Source organism: Anneissia japonica, unplaced genomic scaffold (assembly GCF_011630105.1).
Source record: "Anneissia japonica isolate Jap-2015-1 unplaced genomic scaffold, ASM1163010v1 scaffold7096_len229077_cov162, whole genome shotgun sequence".
Taxonomy (NCBI): Eukaryota; Metazoa; Echinodermata; class Crinoidea; order Comatulida; family Comatulidae; genus Anneissia; species Anneissia japonica.
Genome location: NW_022755880.1, coordinates 15,839 through 34,392, shown reverse-complemented (window position 1 = coordinate 34,392; position 18,554 = coordinate 15,839). Strand labels below are relative to the sequence as shown.

The window sequence follows — 18,554 nt, the reverse complement described above, 5'->3', positions numbered from 1 at the left end:
ACTTGAAGATAGCTATGGAACGCCGAATTCGCCGAAATTATGTGTCAGTTCAAATAATAAAATAAGATAAAATAATATTGCTGTGTACACTGTACTTGGTAAAGTACAGCAATAAAATAAGATAAAATATTGCTGTACTTAACGCCTTTTTCACCAATCGGTAGACATCTTGAAGTGATGATGACAAACAACCCAAGTCAGGTGCGTAACTAACAGAAATAAGATAAGCTTTGAGGCTAAATTCTTGTATTGCATTACAGTGCAATAGCATAGTACTCCGTATTATTACTCTTCCAGGTACAGTAGGCCTACCGACGATAATATACAGATTTCACTTATTATAAAGTACAAGTTATGTTTTATAAAGAAGCATAGTATAGTAAATCATGTTTTTAATACAGAAAAATCTCATATGGTAACTAAAACAATGCTAGTTTAGAGTACTACTGTACTGTTGCATAGGCCTATTTTAATACACTATTTAGACAGGCTTTTCTTTCTCCATCTTGATTTCGGAGGTCAAACAAATTGTTTGCTTTTTTTCAATCATGTAGTGGTGTAAAATAGTCTTTTGAGAACATTTTTCAGAAAAAAAACAATGTGATACGACCCTCAGTTATGGAGTTATGAATTTTAAGATAACATGAGGACAAGAATTTAGCCTCAAACTGTTGTTGGTTGTTGTCATCATTTCAAGATGCCTACCGATTCGTGGAAAAGGCGTCAGAACTTTAGATAATGACCAGACCAGTTTGGTTTACGGTTCAAATCCGACAAGTGTCTTTGCTGTAACAAAATCTCTTATAAAATACTAAAAAAGATTATTACCAGTTCCAAAATGCATAACCTTACATTTGGCCAAATTAAATGGAAGTTGCCATACTACTAAATTGTTAATATATGCGCTGAAGAGCATCCCAATCAGAAGATGAATTAACCACTCTATAGAGCTTGGTATCATCTACAAAAATGTGTTATATTTGAATCAACTACTGCCTTCGGTAGGTCATTTATACAAATAACAAACAGTAGTGGTCTCAGGAAGCTGCCTTGGGGAACACACTGCCTGGTAACTTCACGAAAAGCAGACTTCAAACCATTAACTGAAACTCTCTGTTTTCTCCGTCTTAGGAATAAATTATTACTTTTTAAATGATTGTATATTGCATCTCTTACAAACTTGTCCATGCATATGCATAAAACTGACGTCAAACTGATCTATTTAAAGATGTATTGCCCCTTGCTAATGTCAAAAAATCATTAAAAAAACAATTTTGAAACAAACTTGCTCATATTGCAATAGCATACAAATTATTAACTTGTGCATAAAAATGATTGAATTTAAAAAATGTGTACCCTGATTTTTAAACCAAAAAATTATTTTAAAAAATAATAAAACATTTCCAGTCAAGTCTGGAAGTGTTTCTATCATTTTCACTGTAAACTTTCAAATACACAAATTTCTATGTTCAAGTTGATAACTTTTATGTTACTTCAAAATGGGCAAGTTAATTTCAAAAACTATTTTTATGATTTTTTTGGAATTTAGCGTGGGACAATACATCTTTAACAGTTCACTTCTAACACCTTTTTTAAACATCAGTACGACATCTGCTTCCCGCCATAAATCTGGAACGACACCTTATTCTAACGATTTGTTAAACAGCGTTAAAACCCTGAAATATTAGATCTGAAAATGTTAAGAAAGGACTTACATTCTTAGAAAAAATATATATATGATTTAAAAGAAATAATTATATAAATAAATGTTTTAAGAAAGAATTACAGCAAAGATTTGAAATTAACTCTTAGAGTATAAAGGAAAAATATAATCCGGTATAACATTTTAATCAAATAAAACATGATGTTGAATACCAAAAATATAAAGATAAGGTTAAAAAAGGTATTGTGTAAGAAACATGGTATAATTCTTATTACTGTTAACTGTAAAACAAGATATTGAGGAAGCTATTATTAAACAACTCCAAAAGACAACATTTAAAACTAACGCACTACATATTTTAAAGCAAAAACATTTTAATGATTTTATTACTGATTTAAATAATTTTGAAAATTATAAAAAAAATATTAACATACTTAGTTAAACCCCAATCCTAAAACGGGCTATAATCTTAAATTCAATTGTTACAGAAAAGATATGGAATTAGCTTTAGAGTATAATGGAAAAAATATTATAATCCAGTATAACATTTTAATCAAACAAAACATGTTGTTGAATACCAAAAATATAAATATAAGGTGGAGAGGTATTGTGTAAGAAACATGGTATAATTCATATTACTATTGATTATAAAACAAGATATGAAAAATCTATATAAAAAAAAAATATTAAAATACTTCGTTAAACCCCAAATCCTAAAATGGGCTATAATCTTGAATTCAATTGTTACAGTAAAGATATGGAATTAGCTTTAGAATATAATGGAAAAATATTATAATCCAGTATAACATTTTAATCAAACAAAACATGTTGTTGAATACCAAAAACATAAATATAAGGTGGAGAGGTATTGTGTAAGAAACATGGTATAATTCATATTACTATTGATTATAAAACAAGATATGAAAAATCTATTATTAAACAACTCCTAAATACAACATTTAAAACTAAAGCACTACATATTTTAAAACAAAAACATTTTAAAGATTTTATTACTGATTTTAATAATTTTTAAAATGATAAAAAATATTAAAATACTTCGTTAATCTCAAAGAGCTGGCAATAACTCCTCTCTCTCTCTCCCCCTCTCTCTCTCCCTCTCTCTCTCTCCCTCTCTCTCTCCCTCTCTCTCCCTCTCTCTCCCAGGCATAATTTCATCCTGTATTTATTTAAATCATTAGGCCTCCTGCCCATAGAAAATAATATTACCATACAAAATCTTCTTATGAGGACTTTCTTTTTTTAAATGCAAAATATAAAAGTTTAGCCAGGTTGAACAAATCATAAAACGTACATAATGTGGGATTTCTGCAATAATATTTACTCAACAAAAATTCTCTATGCGTCTTGTAAGCAGGTCAGACAAGACAAAAGTGGAATTCATCTTCTGGTTCTTGTCGATCGCACATACATAGTCGCAAAGACTCATCATTGCCTCTTATACTTACTAAATATGGTTACTGATATTAATTAATTTTTAGACCTACTTACTTTAATTAAAATTAATTGTTATTGACCTCATTGTTTTAGTTTCTATAAGTGAGCATTTGTATATTCATGTAGAACGAAGACATGTTATCTATTGTTATAATTTATATGATTTAGTTGCATTCGGAGAAAATAAATAAATTAAAACATATTCTTTTCATGGGATACGTCGTTTTCTGATTTTTCAGTTGGGTCAATTAAGTTTTATGGAGAAAATAATTTGCCCTCCAATTCGAAACCATCTTTAGGACCTGAAAATCTGTGGTGGTCTTGGAGGTTCGGTCTCCAATTATACAGAGGGTTAGCTATGTGTTAAAAGGTTGTACTCTGAAAAATTGGTCTCGAATTTGAATTTGAGGGGTGTCGCAATTAGAGGGGTCTACAATTGAGGGTGTTTCTATTGCTGAAGCAAGGTCGGCTTTTGGATTAGCAGCAAGTAGAATTGTGGCTCATTTATCTATTGGGTTGGTGTGTGGTTAGGCTAGATAGCGCATTTAATTATGCCGGTAAATAAACTTACAGAAATTAAAGAATAAAATAGAAAAATATTGCATTTAAAATGGTCGTTGAGAAGCTTTATTCATAGTATTATATCAAGGGCTCTTACTGATAATAAAATATCTGACGAAGAGTTTAATTTAGTTTTGGATAAGTATAAAAAATATGCAGAACTTAAAGGAAAAAAATAGAGTTGAAACTATTAAACTACAAGAGATTGATGATGAACTAAAAACATCAATGGAAGAAGCAAGATCAGAGGTTATTAAAGAAGTTAGAAAACGACGAGTTATTAGGTTGGAAATTTGAAATCAATTTTAAGAAGTATTACGATGTTGTGACGCAATCAGTCCCAGGGATGATTCCAAACCCGCCTCCGTCGTATAGCAACGATAGTCCTAGAATAGAATTAGGATAAGTGTATACAAAAAATGGTATCCTACTGGTTAAAGATTATTGTAATAAACCCTAATCGTTTGCCTTTTAAATGTTATACCCTGTGAAAACGATTAGGCCTAGATGAATTCGAGAAAAAATAATTTGGGTGTCAAAGATTAGGCTGTTGCTAAATATTCATGGATTTGGGCATGTGTGGCTCAACCAGGGTGTTGACAATAAACAGTTGTTTTTAAAAGCATTTGAACAACGAATTAAAGATGTCTATTTACATGAGTATAGAGAACAAACAGACTTACGTAAACATTGTTTTTATCTGCACATAAACACTTTATTCAAATTGAAAATTATTTACTTAATACTCATAACAGCTTTCCAAAGCAACACCATAGATCAACTTATTTCCAAAGAAAAATGTAGGCCCTACCTTTCCTAGTTATAATATAAGTTAACTATATAAATAAACAAAAAATCTAAACAAGATAGTATTGATGCCCATCATATTTACATTTGAAATTCAAAAAAAGACACATTTTGTTCTAAAATTAAATTATGCTACATTTTTGTTTTAAGGTTATATATAAATTTGAATTGAACAAACATGTTAATAACATTGAATTGAACAAAAAAAATTTTTCTTGTTATGACAGAAGGAACATAATAGATTATTTTTTTGCCAATTTTAATTAGAAAATGATTGGTGCTCTAATTCCTTTGATTCCATCTGAACTGCAACCTTCTATAGTTAGTATAAATAGAGCAAGTAAACGGTAATTTATTTATAGTTTTTCATTCTCTCTCATAAATCAATATTTATATCAAGTTGCTAACGCATTTAAGCTAATATATTCTGATGTTTATCTGGGAGAGAGTACAGGAAACTATCATAAACCTTTCGCGAACCCTAGCTAACTCTTAATTTCAAAGTTAAAAGATACGATTGGATAAAATATTTTCTATTCAGAAGAGGGAAACTTTCTTAAAATGTTTTTAATAATCATATGCAACTGTGATAATTACCATAATATGCCAAATAAGAATATAATTATTAACTTGGATATACGATTGGATAAAATATTTTCTATTCAGAAGAGGGAAACTTTCTTAAAATGTTTTTAATAATCATATGCAACTGTGATAATTACCATAATATGCCAAGTAAGAATATAATTATTAACTTGTGTAATACCACATACTGTATTACTTAATATTTTTTTATTTTATCCATGATGATAATTTTCAAATATGTACAAAGAAAACATTGTAAAATGAAAGAGAAATACAAAAGGGGAAAAAAAGAATGTATAAAATTGGGCTGTCCCTACGAAAGAGAAAAATGTTTTTAATAGAATGAATAATACCCATATACTCAACAAAATTTGTATTATCATTGAATGTCTGCCTAAAAGCTTCTAGTGATAGTAATTAATTGTTATCATTCATAACATTTTTACCATTTTTACACAATGGTGGTAGTGTACTTTTTATCACCAATTGTACTTATATGGTTTGACCACAAACACCTCGTAAAACCTTATTGAGGTTTAAAGGTAAATGCTATTTAGTAAATTAGTTCCACGATTTCAAAACGTCAAACCAAAAATGGTTATTTTTTTAATGACTTGAGTTAAAACCTTACTTCGCACCCAACCTTCTATGGAGACATCAGTAATGTTCTTTGTTTTGTGAAACAGATTTATAAGTTTTATTCAATTTGACCGCATCAATCTATCCTAATCCATGTTATTTTTAAGGAATTAAAATATAATCTAACGTCAATCAATTTTCAGAATCCTTCATCTTGTTTTAGAACGATTTTATCTTTACCATTCCAAATAAAGGCTAATAAGGTGGTATTGAGCATGTTAATTATCATCTTCTGGATTTTGTTAACGATAGAATAGAAGGAGCCTTGACAACAGTATGGATTGTATTACTGTAATTTACCTTTTGGACTAACTCATATCATTTAAATTTGTACAAAAAGCGATACCAAGTTATTTAAAGGATTCTCCTGGCTTAACCCAACTTAAGTTTAAGTTATGACAAATTGTGTCTATGTATGGATGTAGACTTGTATAGCGCATACTACTAGGTCTCTATGCACTTTAAGCAAATGTCCAATAGAAGTTAAACAAAATAAACAAATAAGATGAAGAGACAAAGAAAAAAAGAAACATGAAAAACCATCAACAAAAAAGAAAAACAATTAGATGGATGATAAAAGATGAGTTTTAAATCTGGCCCTAAATATGGATACGACAGCTTAAAAACAATGGTTTTCAGAATAGGAAGTATTGTTTTAAAAAAAACCAAGAAAAACGGGTATATAAAGGTAAAAATATTGAGGTAGTGTCGTATATAATTATCTGTGTGTAAGAATCAGTTCGAGAGGTTCGATGTCAATAGCGATAAATACCTTAACAAAACAAGCAGAAAAGGGGTTATTTAAGATCAAAGGTTTTCTTGATGGATACCCCATGTTATCCATAATAATAACATGTATATATTTGATAGCATGGTCGTTCCAATTGTTCTTTAATGCTCGAAGGTATAGGATTTCGACTAATATAGAAAATATGAAAAGGTGCACTCAAAAAGTTATGGATTATATGTGTCCTAGTAATATGGAATTAAATACTGGTACAATAACAAATTACAATAATTAAATTAGTATAGCTTCTAAAGATTTAAATATTGGAGTAAATTAAGATCTATCAACCAGGTAAACCAAAGCAAGCTAATATACTTGTGAAGCCTGGTGAGGAGGATGAAGTTATAACATTTTCCCCATCACAATTAATGTTAGTCTTATTGGTCGATTATTTTAGGCTTCGACCGTGCACCTTTCTTGAAGATTGGAGTTGTGCAAGCTGTTCGCCAGTTTTCAAATACATGGCTTTCAGATCGAGAGTTGCTTCAATCGTCTTCATCAATCGTAAACATTACTATTTTTATCATTGTTACACATTAAAATTACTTTTTTTTTCATTACAGATATGCCTCACCAAGTTTCAACTATACTCTAAAAAAAATCATATATTCAATTTTTCAAGAGCATTTACAAATTTTAATATCTCGACTAGATTCATCCCGAAGTCCATTTTCAATTGTGAATAAAAGAATTCAGGGGTTTTCTTTGACAATTTAACCATCTGCACAAGAATTTCTCCGTTCACCTCTTTCATACAACTGTTATAGTCTGACATAAGGTTGTCTCTTAACCACTTCTCAACATCATCTGCAGTCCAACCAAGTACACTTGAGTGCGGACAGTCCACGTCATCGCTTGGCACATTCTTCCCCGAAAACAATTGTGTTTCAGATGCAGGATTAACATTATCTGGAATGTAATTGTAAATTATTATAAATTAGAAGGTCGTTTACATTTAGACGGAATCTCTGATTTTGCAGTCATCAGTGCTAATAGATTTTTTTATTTTTTTTTTGAAATTACAAGGTACGACATGACTATGCTTTATTGATTAACTTAATTTTTGTTCATGAGAAAGTGCAACCGGTCCGCTTTATTCTGAACACAGTGTAAGTAACCGTTACTTACATAATGCTACAAGACAGCGAGCCTATACTGTGACAAAAATAACGTTTTTACGCTGTGATTTTTAAAATTTTAAAGTGTGGCATATGTCAGTAATAAACTGATTTAGAAACAAGATGATTTTCTTTTTTACTCATAATGATAAATAAAACGTACGTTCTTGCTAGCCAGCCCTAGGTCTGTATGGTTATTATAATACAGGTTATAATAACGATTAGTGTAACCATACGAATTTTATGAAGGAATATATGTGTTGTTGCTCTGTTGTTAAGTTTGTTGTATAGACTTTACAACAATTTATTTAAGGGATAGGAAGTTAATTGAGATCTACCACAAGTCTGCCATTTAAAAATTAAACGATTTTGGGTTTCTCAATTTAATATATTTAATTTTCACATTGAAATTTTTATGTTTTCCTAAAATTACATTGAATGATTTTGTTGACACAAACAAAATACCTTCTGAAAGTCCTCTATTTTTGATTTCTTTCTGGATATTTCGAAATTCATTTTGAACAGAGGATTCACATGTGAGTTTGAAGTACTTGAAAGTGCCGATTAGAGCGCCTAACCAACCATCAGCTATGTAGTCTGACTCGACAATGAGAGGTATGATAGGCTTTTTCTTTGTATATGCATATGTAGCTTCTACAGAATAAAATGGTTATCATCTTTTCATAAGATATTATAATAAACCATAGTATGAGAATACTAATAGTTGGAAGCGGTTTGGCGCGTGCAGCGGGAACAGTTTGGTTCCCAAACTCGAGGTCGGGGTTTTCCCCCACCCCGGGGCGCCCCCACCCCCGTCGTGGAGAAGAAGCACAATTCGTCGGAGAGAAAAACAAATTATGTATTTTCTACATATTAGTAGACTGTAAAATCGATTAAATGAGCCTTTGAAACCCCTAAATTGTTAAAATTTTCGGGAGCTTCGCCCCCTGGACCACTTTTGAGACCTTTTAATTGAAGCTCGACCACGCCAACATTGCTTTCGTCGGGGAAATCTGACCCTCGTCGGGGACCTCGTTCCCCCTTGCCCCGTCGGGCAAATCCTGGCGCCACCCCTGGTATAAAAAGGTAACTGGTGGGGTTGCCTGCACCTGCACCGATTAACAGCAGCAAGACTTAGCATGTAGACCCAATGACCAGGGAAAAGAATTGCGCTTTATCCCCAGCATCCTAAGTTCAATATTTGTAAAATTTACTGCAAAAACAAATTGCAATCTCAAAAATAAAACATTGATACACAACATGGAGTTAAAAATATTTTGTTCTTAATGATAAATATCGCCCTCATAATATTGTAATTAAATATGAATGTGATGATAAGTGTATATTGTTAGTCATCTAAATTCTATGATATATTAACCATTGTTTTATAAAATTAGCACCAACCTGTTCTGCAACTATTACTGTTCTTATACTTCTGAGAAACTGCAACCAATACCACTGCAGAATTTTCAACAGCAGCAGCCATAGCTCCTAGAATGTCACCCTCTATAACATAATATTAAACTTATTTTAGACACACTCGCGTAAAATTATTCTCATAATTGAACGCCCCCACACCCACCAACCCCTCAAAAAGAAAAAAAGCTGATAGCTTTTTGCCAACATCTGTATATTTTTCCCGCAACAAGAAAGCATCTTAGGGGGGAGGTCCAGACGTCACCGACCATCACCTTTTCTGGATCCGCCCCATGAGTATCATACATTTTTAGATATCAGTCTGTGAAGCCTATTCGGCAAAACACTGCAAGTGTTGGCATATATACAATAATAATGAATACTGCTACGTCTTTAACTATTATTTTAAAAGACCTTTGCATATGAAAGACAAATTTGAATACACTAAATTTTGGAAAGACGCCAAAGATTTACAATTTTTTAAAAGAGTTTATATCGGCTTCTGTTTTCACAGATTCTTTGGATAGTTTTTGCAACTCCAACAAAGTATATATATGATGCTTCCAAACTTACCCAAAGAAAGAAACAAACAACAAATTACCATTTAAATAAAGCACTGTGAGACAATAATTTTGTTTATGTTGACAAAAGCAGATAAGATACTGTAAAGAATATAGTAAAAACTGGATTTACAGTACAAATGCGTGATAGATTAAGGCATTCACTATTCGCCACGTATTTATTTATTTTAGGGATGCACGGCAACGTATTTCGAAATTACAATTATTTCGAAGTACTAAACGTTCTAATTATTAACATGAACAAATCAATTAAAGTGCAAGTGCAATATTACATATTTGTAATCGTCATCGACAAATATTTTAAGTTCAGAAATAACACTACTTTAAAATTATCAGAATTTTCCTTTTAACCATTATTTTACTTAAAGTTAATACACAGTTTAACAAAAACCAAATTGCACGATATTTGAAATTGTTCAAAGTAAATCGTAAGCACTATCCGTTTTTCTGTTTAATTTTTTTATCATTTTACGCGCCATAAAATAAGTAATAAATTTTGACATGAAATCAGTGGTGCCTTGTCTTTAAGGACTTCTTCCTATAAAGAAACCACTGCTTGTTATTCATTTTATTGTATTATCATTTTTGTGTTGAATGAGATTTTTTTCAGGCTTTGCTTCATTACAGTATAATACTTAGGCTTGGCAATCAGTGCATTGTTCTGAATTACAGGTGTTGGCCTTTCTGTTATGGTAAGTATCTCCTTGTACTTGATTGCCTCACAGGTAAGGAAGTTTTTTGTAAATATTTGCTGATCTTTTCCTAATCTTTAAAGTCTTATCGTGATCTATTTAAAAGAAGGTCAAGAGAGATTAGTCATATTTCAAAAACTTGAAAGTCATACTCATGCATTTATACTGCTATATTAGAATAACTTTATCATTTTTATTATTAATAAGTATGGTTATTATTAAAGATTGTCAACATACCATGTTTACTCCCAACTATTATGACAGAGCATGCTTGACCTTAGGAAAAATCTACCTAAGACTAGAATACTGCCTGAACTATATAACTGATTGAAGGAACATGGCTTATTTCGGGAAGAGCCGGTATTGACATGCATAAAAAATGGATAAGGCTACACATGACTCCCCTCAACATACCAATAATGAAGAATTGATCCCTGTAATAACACCTATTAGATCACAATTCGCCCTAAAAAAAAGAGGGACGTGGTGTAGATAAGTCATGCATTGCACACCCCAAAACCGTTGATAAGCACTTCATGGGACAAGCCCTCTTTACCTTATGGAATGCTCGTTCTATAAAAACAAAAATATCTGACATCTGTGATTTCATCATACACCGCAAAATTGATATTTTAACATTAACTGAAACCTGGCTTACAGGCAGTGACCGTAATAATCGTTGCATTTCAGATCTAAAAAATTGCCTACCTGACTTTCGCCTTATCAGTTGTGAACGCCGCCATAGTGGAGGTGGAGTTGCTTTGATTATTAAAGCTGGCTTCTCAGCAAAAGTTTCAAACAATAATGTTAATTATCGTAGCTTTGAGTTATTAAGTGTTACAGCAAGTTACAAAGGTACACACTTTAAGATTGTAACCATCTATAGACCTCCTCCTTCTGCTAAAAACAAGCTCTCAACATCTCTTTTCTTTGAAGAATTCTCAGAATTCCTTGAGACGTGGGTTTTAACGCCATCAAATTTACTAATTGTTGGCGATTTTAACATTAATGTTGATGTTCACAATAACCCAGAAAGTAAACAATTTTCTCAAATACTAACCTCCTTTGGTCTTCATCAACATGTAACTGACATGGGGCAGCTGACTCTCAATGAGTTATAGTAAAATTTTGCTTAAACTGCCCCTGACCATAATTTTTGTTGTACTGTACCATTTGTAAATGTGTATTGGTCGAATAAATAAATGAAATGAAATGAACTGCCCCGACTCACATTAAAGGACATACACTTGATCTGATACTGTCGTTTCAGAACGAACATTTAGTTCTCAACACTAGAATACAAAATACTTCCATCTGATCACAGTACTGGTATTGCACACCATAACATTGGCCGCCCCCCTCACACTATAATTAAAACTCAAAGAAGAAATTTTAAGAAAAATAATGTTGAAAGGTTTGTAAACGACATTGAGTTTTCTCATATTTCACATATTGATACCGGTGACGTGGATATATTAACTAGTGAATATAACCAGATCTTAGAAAATATAATTGATATATATGCACCAGAAATTAAAAAACTATGACTTTAAAACCTAGGTCACCATGGTATCGTGAAGAATCGCGTGATGCTAAACGCATTAGGCGTCGTTGTGAACGAAAATGGCATAACACTAAATTAGCAGTACATTATGATATTTATATAAAATCTTGTAATGATTACAAGACATTGTGGGATAAAGCCAAGTCCAATTACTATAGATTAAGAATCATCGAGTCTGATCAAAAGCAACTTTTCAGAATAATCAATGACCTCACTGTTCCATACTCTGGAACCAAATTACCTTCAAATTATTCTGATGTCAACCTTGCTAATAAGTTCTCGGATGCATTTTTATCTAAAGTTTCAAAACTTTTATCGAATATTCCTCATTCAGTAGGACAGAGCTCACACTTAATGCATCCAACCCCACCAAAGTCTGCTACATCTATATTTGATAATTGGGAGCCTATCGATGAAGATGATATAAGTAGGGTCACCTTAGCTTCCAATAACAAGTCTTGTGATCTGGATCCTTTACCAGCATCTCTTTTAAAAGTCGTCTTGAGTTCTCTTCTGCCAACTATTACAAGAATCGCAAAACTCAGTTTTGAAAAAGGTATTTTCCCATCACCATTTGTATCTGTCCCACCAATTCTGAAGAAAAACACACTTGACTCTGAAGTTTTCAGTAATTACCGACCGGTTTCCAATATTCCATATCTCTCAAAGATTCTTGAACCTATTGCATGCTCACAACTTCAAACCTACTTACATAGAAACAATTTGATTCCTACATATCAATCTGCTTATCGACCCCATTACAGTACACAAACTGCACTGTTGAAAGTCAAAAATGACATCATGCTGTCTCTTGATACTCGAAGAGAAGTCCTGCTTTTTTACTGGACTTTTCTTCAGCCTTGATACTGTGAACCATCAACGTCTGTCACATCGATTAGACATATACTATGGTATTAAAGGAACTGTATTAAGCTGGCTGTCATCATATCTTATTGGACGTAGTCAGCATGTCTCAGTCAGTGGGTCTTCATCTTCACAGTCAGTATTTTTATACGGTGTCCCCCAGGGTTCTGTTGCTGGCCCTCTCCTCTTCTCACTCTATACCCATCATTAATATTGCTCTTGCACATGGTGTCAAATGCATGGTTTATGCTGATGATGTTCAGCTTTATGTAGATTGTGAACCGTCTAAAATCAACGCCGGTTTCCAGCAGATAACTACATGTTTTCAAGCCATTCAAACATGGTCTCATGAAAAGAGTCTGTTCCTGAATAACCACAAAACTCAATTTATGCATATATTGTCCAAATTTAGCTCATCTAAACCTATTGAAAATGTTACCCTGGGAAACTCCACTATTGAAGCTCCTAAATGCGTTAAATTCTTGGCGTTACATTTGATCAGTTTATGCTTATGTCACAACAAGTTGACTCAGTCTGTCAGGCCTCTCAAATAGCTATAAGAAAAATAAGTTCCATACGACAATATCTTGATAATGCGACTACTGAAAAACTTGTACACGCATTTATTTCTTCTCGATTAGACTATTGCAATAGTCTATTATACGACATTCCAAAATCAGAGACTAACAAACTTCAACGAATTCAGAAGACACGAGCACATATCACCCATCCCAAATGAGCTCGATCGGCTTACAATTGAAAAACGCATCCAGTTTAAAATACTATTGATGACCTTTAAGGTCAAACTGCACACGTCACCAACTTATCTTTTGGAACTCATTCCAGATTATAAACCAACGAGGTCACTACGTTCATCCACCAAGAATCTTTTAATAAAACACAAGTACAAAACTGTAACTTATGGTAACTGTTCGTTTTCTGTAGCCTCATCTCATTGTTGGAATCTGGTTCCATTAGAAATGCTTGCACTGTTAACACATTTAAGTCTATGTTAAAAACGTTTTTTCTTAGCTCTCAGATTAGGTTAGGAAAAGTGAGAATCGGAAAGAGAAGAAAAGAAAGGTAAGTAAAATGAAAACAAAGAAAATTGAGAAGAAAGGTAAATTATACCCAAAGCTAATGTAATTTACATATCAATTCAATAGTGGTGTTTGACGCAGTGGTAAGTAAAATGAAAACAAAGAAAATTGAGAAGAAAGGTAAATTATACCGAAAAGGAAAGACAGAAACAGAAGGAAATTAAGAGGTGATTAATAAGAAGAGATAAGGAAATAGATAGAAATGGAAAGGAAATGAAAGCAATTAAGAACAATGAAAAATGAAGTACATGAAAAGGAAAAAAGGAAAAGAATAATAATGAAAAGTATGATGAACTAGAAAAGAGACGAAAGCAAAAAGAAGAAAAAAAAGGAAAGGAAAAGAATAGAAAGATTAAGAAGGAAAAATAAAAGGGAAAGAAAGGAAAAGAATGAAAACGGAAGGGTAAAGCAAAGAAAAGAAAACGAAAGGAAAAAGGGAAAGAAAAAAAACCGAAATGGTTAAGAAAGGAAAATGAAGAGAAAGAAAACGAAAAGGTAATGAAATTAGAAGAAAGAAAACGAAAGCATAAAGAAAGGAAAAGAAAAAGAAAGAAAACAAAAAGGTAGATAATGGAGAAAAAGAAAGAAAACAAAAGGGAAAGAAAGAAAAGAAAAGAAAGAAACCGAAGTGGTTAAGAAATAAAAAGAAAGAAACTGAAACGGTTAAGAAAGAAAAATAAAAAGAAAGAAAACGAAAATGTAATGAAATGAGAAGAAAGGGTAAAGAAAGGAAAAGAAAGAAAACGAAAGGGTAAAGAAGAAAAAGAAAGAAAATGAAAAGGTAAAGAAAGAAAGAAAAGAAAAAGAAAGAAAATGAGGAGGTTTAAGAAAGAAAAAGAAAAGCAATGACAAAGAAAGACAAAGGAAAGAATAAGAAGTGTGGAAGTGAAAGAAACTTTAGAAAATATAATGTAAGAAAAGGTAGAGAAAAGGGAAAACTTGAAAAGAGGTGTCGCGGTTCACGTCATTTAGTCTGTCTCTTATACACATCTAGATGTGTATAAGAGACAGCGCATTCATCGTTTGAGTCCAGAACTTTTGATAGAAGATTTGTTAGAAATATCACCGTGCTTCCATCATCATTCAATAGATCAATTTCTTCATCAGCTCTTGATTCCAAATATTCAGTAACGGAATATTCCAACAGGATTTTAATGGCATGGCTTTCCCTCAACACCGGTCTGCTATCTGGACATAGCCGCGCCATATTACCAATGACACCAAGAACTGAGTTTATAAAATGCCATTTATTGTCTGTGAGATTTGTCGGCAGCAGATCCTCATGTTGAAGAAATGCTAACAACAGTGGAATAGCCCCCTTTTCTGCGAGATTGGAACATGCCCTAACAGACGAATTGGTGAAGTTCATCAATGTTGATAGCACAATTTTTAGAATTTCATAACTGTAACCGTCATCAGATCTTTTTCGCTTGAATAAGTCCGATTGATCTAGCTGCTTCATAAATCTTATAGCATGTTCAATAAATCCTGACGTACATAGTTTATCAATTATCAGCTTCTGATAAACTTCGAACTCACCCTTATAATACCAACACCCGCATGTATAGAATAGCGTATACATACTTTTGTTCGCAGCAACACTTGACTCGCCAAGTTTCAATACAGTGCCCTCTAATTCTAACATGAGTGCTTTGAATTTATCTTGAAATTTGGGAGGGACCTCATCTGCTGATGGCGGCAAAGTTAATTCGTGGAGTTCAGTGATTGATTTAGATTCCTTCTGATGATTTGCCGCGTCCATTTTATTCATTAGCTTATTACCTTACAGCCTTCAAATCTGTCAAAAACATCATGTTAAAATTACGTAATAGTTACTGTACCTGATATATGTTAGCAGTGGAAACTTACTTTCGTAAAACATGAATGAATGTTTTTTTCATGAATGCATGAATGTAGTTCTTTGGTGGGCATTTCCTATATCATCATTTTTTGAATCAAAAGTTTTGAAATACTGCAGTCGCTTCGTGGTATCTGATTCGTTAAACAAAAAAATGTGAAGTCAACAACCATCCATGATCATGTAAATAAATAATTTTAGTTTGGCAATTTACAAAATTACGATCAGAATGTCCCCCCCCCCTTTTTTTTTTGCCTAATTGCTACGCAAGTAGGCCTATGATGATTCTAACATTCTCGTTTTAAACTAGACTAAGTTGGATCGAGCGAAGACAGCCTACTTATTACGGAAAGATAAAACTCATTTGACTTTACTGATCTTCTCTATTTTGCGAGTATCGCGGCATAGGCCTGAAAAAACATCCTTTCAATCCACACAAGTGGCATAAGAAATCACTTGCATTATAACTTGGTGCTAATAATAGAAATGAAAATCTGACAGACGAAATCAGTAATAAAAACCAAGATTATGAATGAATTTAATTATCACTTTACAATTTAATATTGGCTTAAATCTAGCCAACAAAATACAAGATTTATCTACGCATTTTTAAACTATTTACGTCACCATAATTTAAAATTCCTTTTTTTAATAAATCTCTGTAGATTAATTTAATGATTTCTAGTTTAGATCAAAATAAAGCAACTGGCCCTGATGACTTACCAGCTAAATTATGTATAGCTGCGCCCTATCTCAATACAATGTGTAATGTTTTTAATCTTAAATTTGAAAAGTCTAACGCCCGTATTCTTAAAACAAACTTTAGTCGAACTTCGAACTAGAAATTAAATTAGGGCTAGTTGCATCTTTAACCTCAATTTGTTTTCACAAACAATGTAGTCGAAGTTTTAACTACGACTAAATCAAGTCCTAGGTTTAGTTCAACTGCAGACGACTGGCAAGCCACGACTATCAAACTAACCAATGAAAAGGGCAAATTTTAATAGCAGACGAAATTTTAGAGATCCGGTAACGCGGATGAATATTAAGCTGCCGTCTGTGGTTCAAAAACGTACTTCCTCATAATTCATAATAGATCATCATTCCCTTAATTAATTTTCTATAATAATAACTATATTAGTTGTTACCATATTACAATAGAGAATTTGAACAGACACTGAAAATTTGCTTTCTTTGGAGAACTATTATATTTGAGCCAGAGCGAGGGCGCGCCATCTTTGTTGTTGTTATTGTGAAGCTACGTGATCGCAACGCGAGAGGATTTCGTGCAAATCAGGAACTATCGCTTGTGGCTAGCAAAACATGTTCATTTCTCCTCCTGGAAGCTAAACTTGATGTCTCTTTTGTTTAACACACCGAAGATATATCAAACCTGCGTATACAATCGTTTTTATTCGTTTCACTTTATCGTGAGTTACAAAAAACACGTTTTTAGTGGGGTAAATATTTCAAGTCGGCGATTCAGCCTGACCCTAGGCTGATTAAAAAAATCGGCCTGCGGAGGTATCATTTTAGTCGCGGTTCACGTCATTTAGTCGTAGTGCTAGTCGAAGTTCGTTTTAAGAATACGAAATGACGTAATTTTAAAGTTTTAGCTCGAACTACGACTAAAGTTCGGTTTAAGAATACAAGGGTCAGTTTCCAAACGTTTTAAAAGTTGTGCACGTGTTTTGCCTGTATTTATCATAGTTATAGGAAATTATCGTCCTACTTCTATAAAACCAGTATTATCTAAGGTTCTTGACAAACTTTTTAATGACCGTGAAAAATTCAAGTTATTCAATATATATTTAATATGCACAGCACAAAACTATCCTTAATTAACATAGTTAACAACCTTTTATTTCATTGCGATAATTAAAAAGCTGCCATGGTATTTTCGTCGATTTTAGTAAAGCGTTTGATACTACTAATCATGACATTTTAATTTCAAATTTTTACGGGATGAGCGGTACAACTTTAGTTTGGCTTTCTACTTACAGTATCTTAGTAAGAGGTCTCAGTTTTTTTTTTCTAAAATAGGTGTGTCTGTAATAAGGTTGCTTATCGACTGTGGTGTACCCCAAGGATCAGCTTGGAGTAATTTTGTTTTTAATTTATATGTATGATTTTTAAACTTCAAAAGACTCCTTGGATTTCAGGTTGTTTGCGGACGATAGCAATTTATTGAAACCTTTTCCAGGGAATATGTTACACCTCAATAAGATACATTTAAAAAAACAAAACAAAACAAAACTGAATGGTGCAACACAAATAATTTAAGGCTGCCAGGAAGTGTGTCGATGTATTAAAGCTCCACAAAAAAGTCTCTTAAATTGCAAATTATTCACCTGGCCTACTTTTCGACGATTTAATCTTTTATTTTATAAGAAGACGACAACATGGCAACAACTAGATCAACCAAATCAAAACGTGGAATCGAGAAACCTAGCATCAACGGAGGCAAGTCCGACCTAGGCCTTAGCCCACAACTGGATACGAGCGGTCCTGAATCAGCAACGGCGACTGCGACACCGGGAACGCCTTCGACTCAACAAGAGCTGGGCCCGCTACACGATCTCCTGTCGGACGATTTCCAATTGATCGCCATCGTTGCAACGAGCATCAGCAACCACATATTATCATCTCCTGAACTGTTTCAAAAAATCGTTAAAGCTGTTTGTGATAATAAAACTTTAATTTCTGCCATCAGCAAAACTATTATCGATCAGGTTAGTGATCATGTTTATGAAAGCGTTGCCTATGACAACGAGTCAACTGCGGGCGACATTGCCAGCCTTCGTGATCAAAATCACAAGCTCCTAGCCGAAAATCGCGATATCGTGGACAAGCTAGATGAACTA

The 18,554-nt window shown here is 32.8% G+C and overlaps 1 protein-coding gene across 1 annotated transcript; it reads right to left on the bottom strand.

The window, feature by feature from the left end:
- Window positions 1-6,966: 6,966 nt before the first annotated feature.
- LOC117123756 lies at window positions 6,967-9,101 on the bottom strand. The gene is made up of 3 exons (XM_033269761.1): window positions 9,020-9,101; window positions 8,081-8,269; window positions 6,967-7,406 (listed from the first exon to the last, which is right to left on the bottom strand). Exons 1-3 carry the CDS (start codon window positions 9,099-9,101, stop codon window positions 7,099-7,101), a joined length of 579 nt encoding a protein of 192 aa, XP_033125652.1. The 3' UTR covers window positions 6,967-7,098.
- Window positions 9,102-18,554: the final 9,453 nt, after the last annotated feature.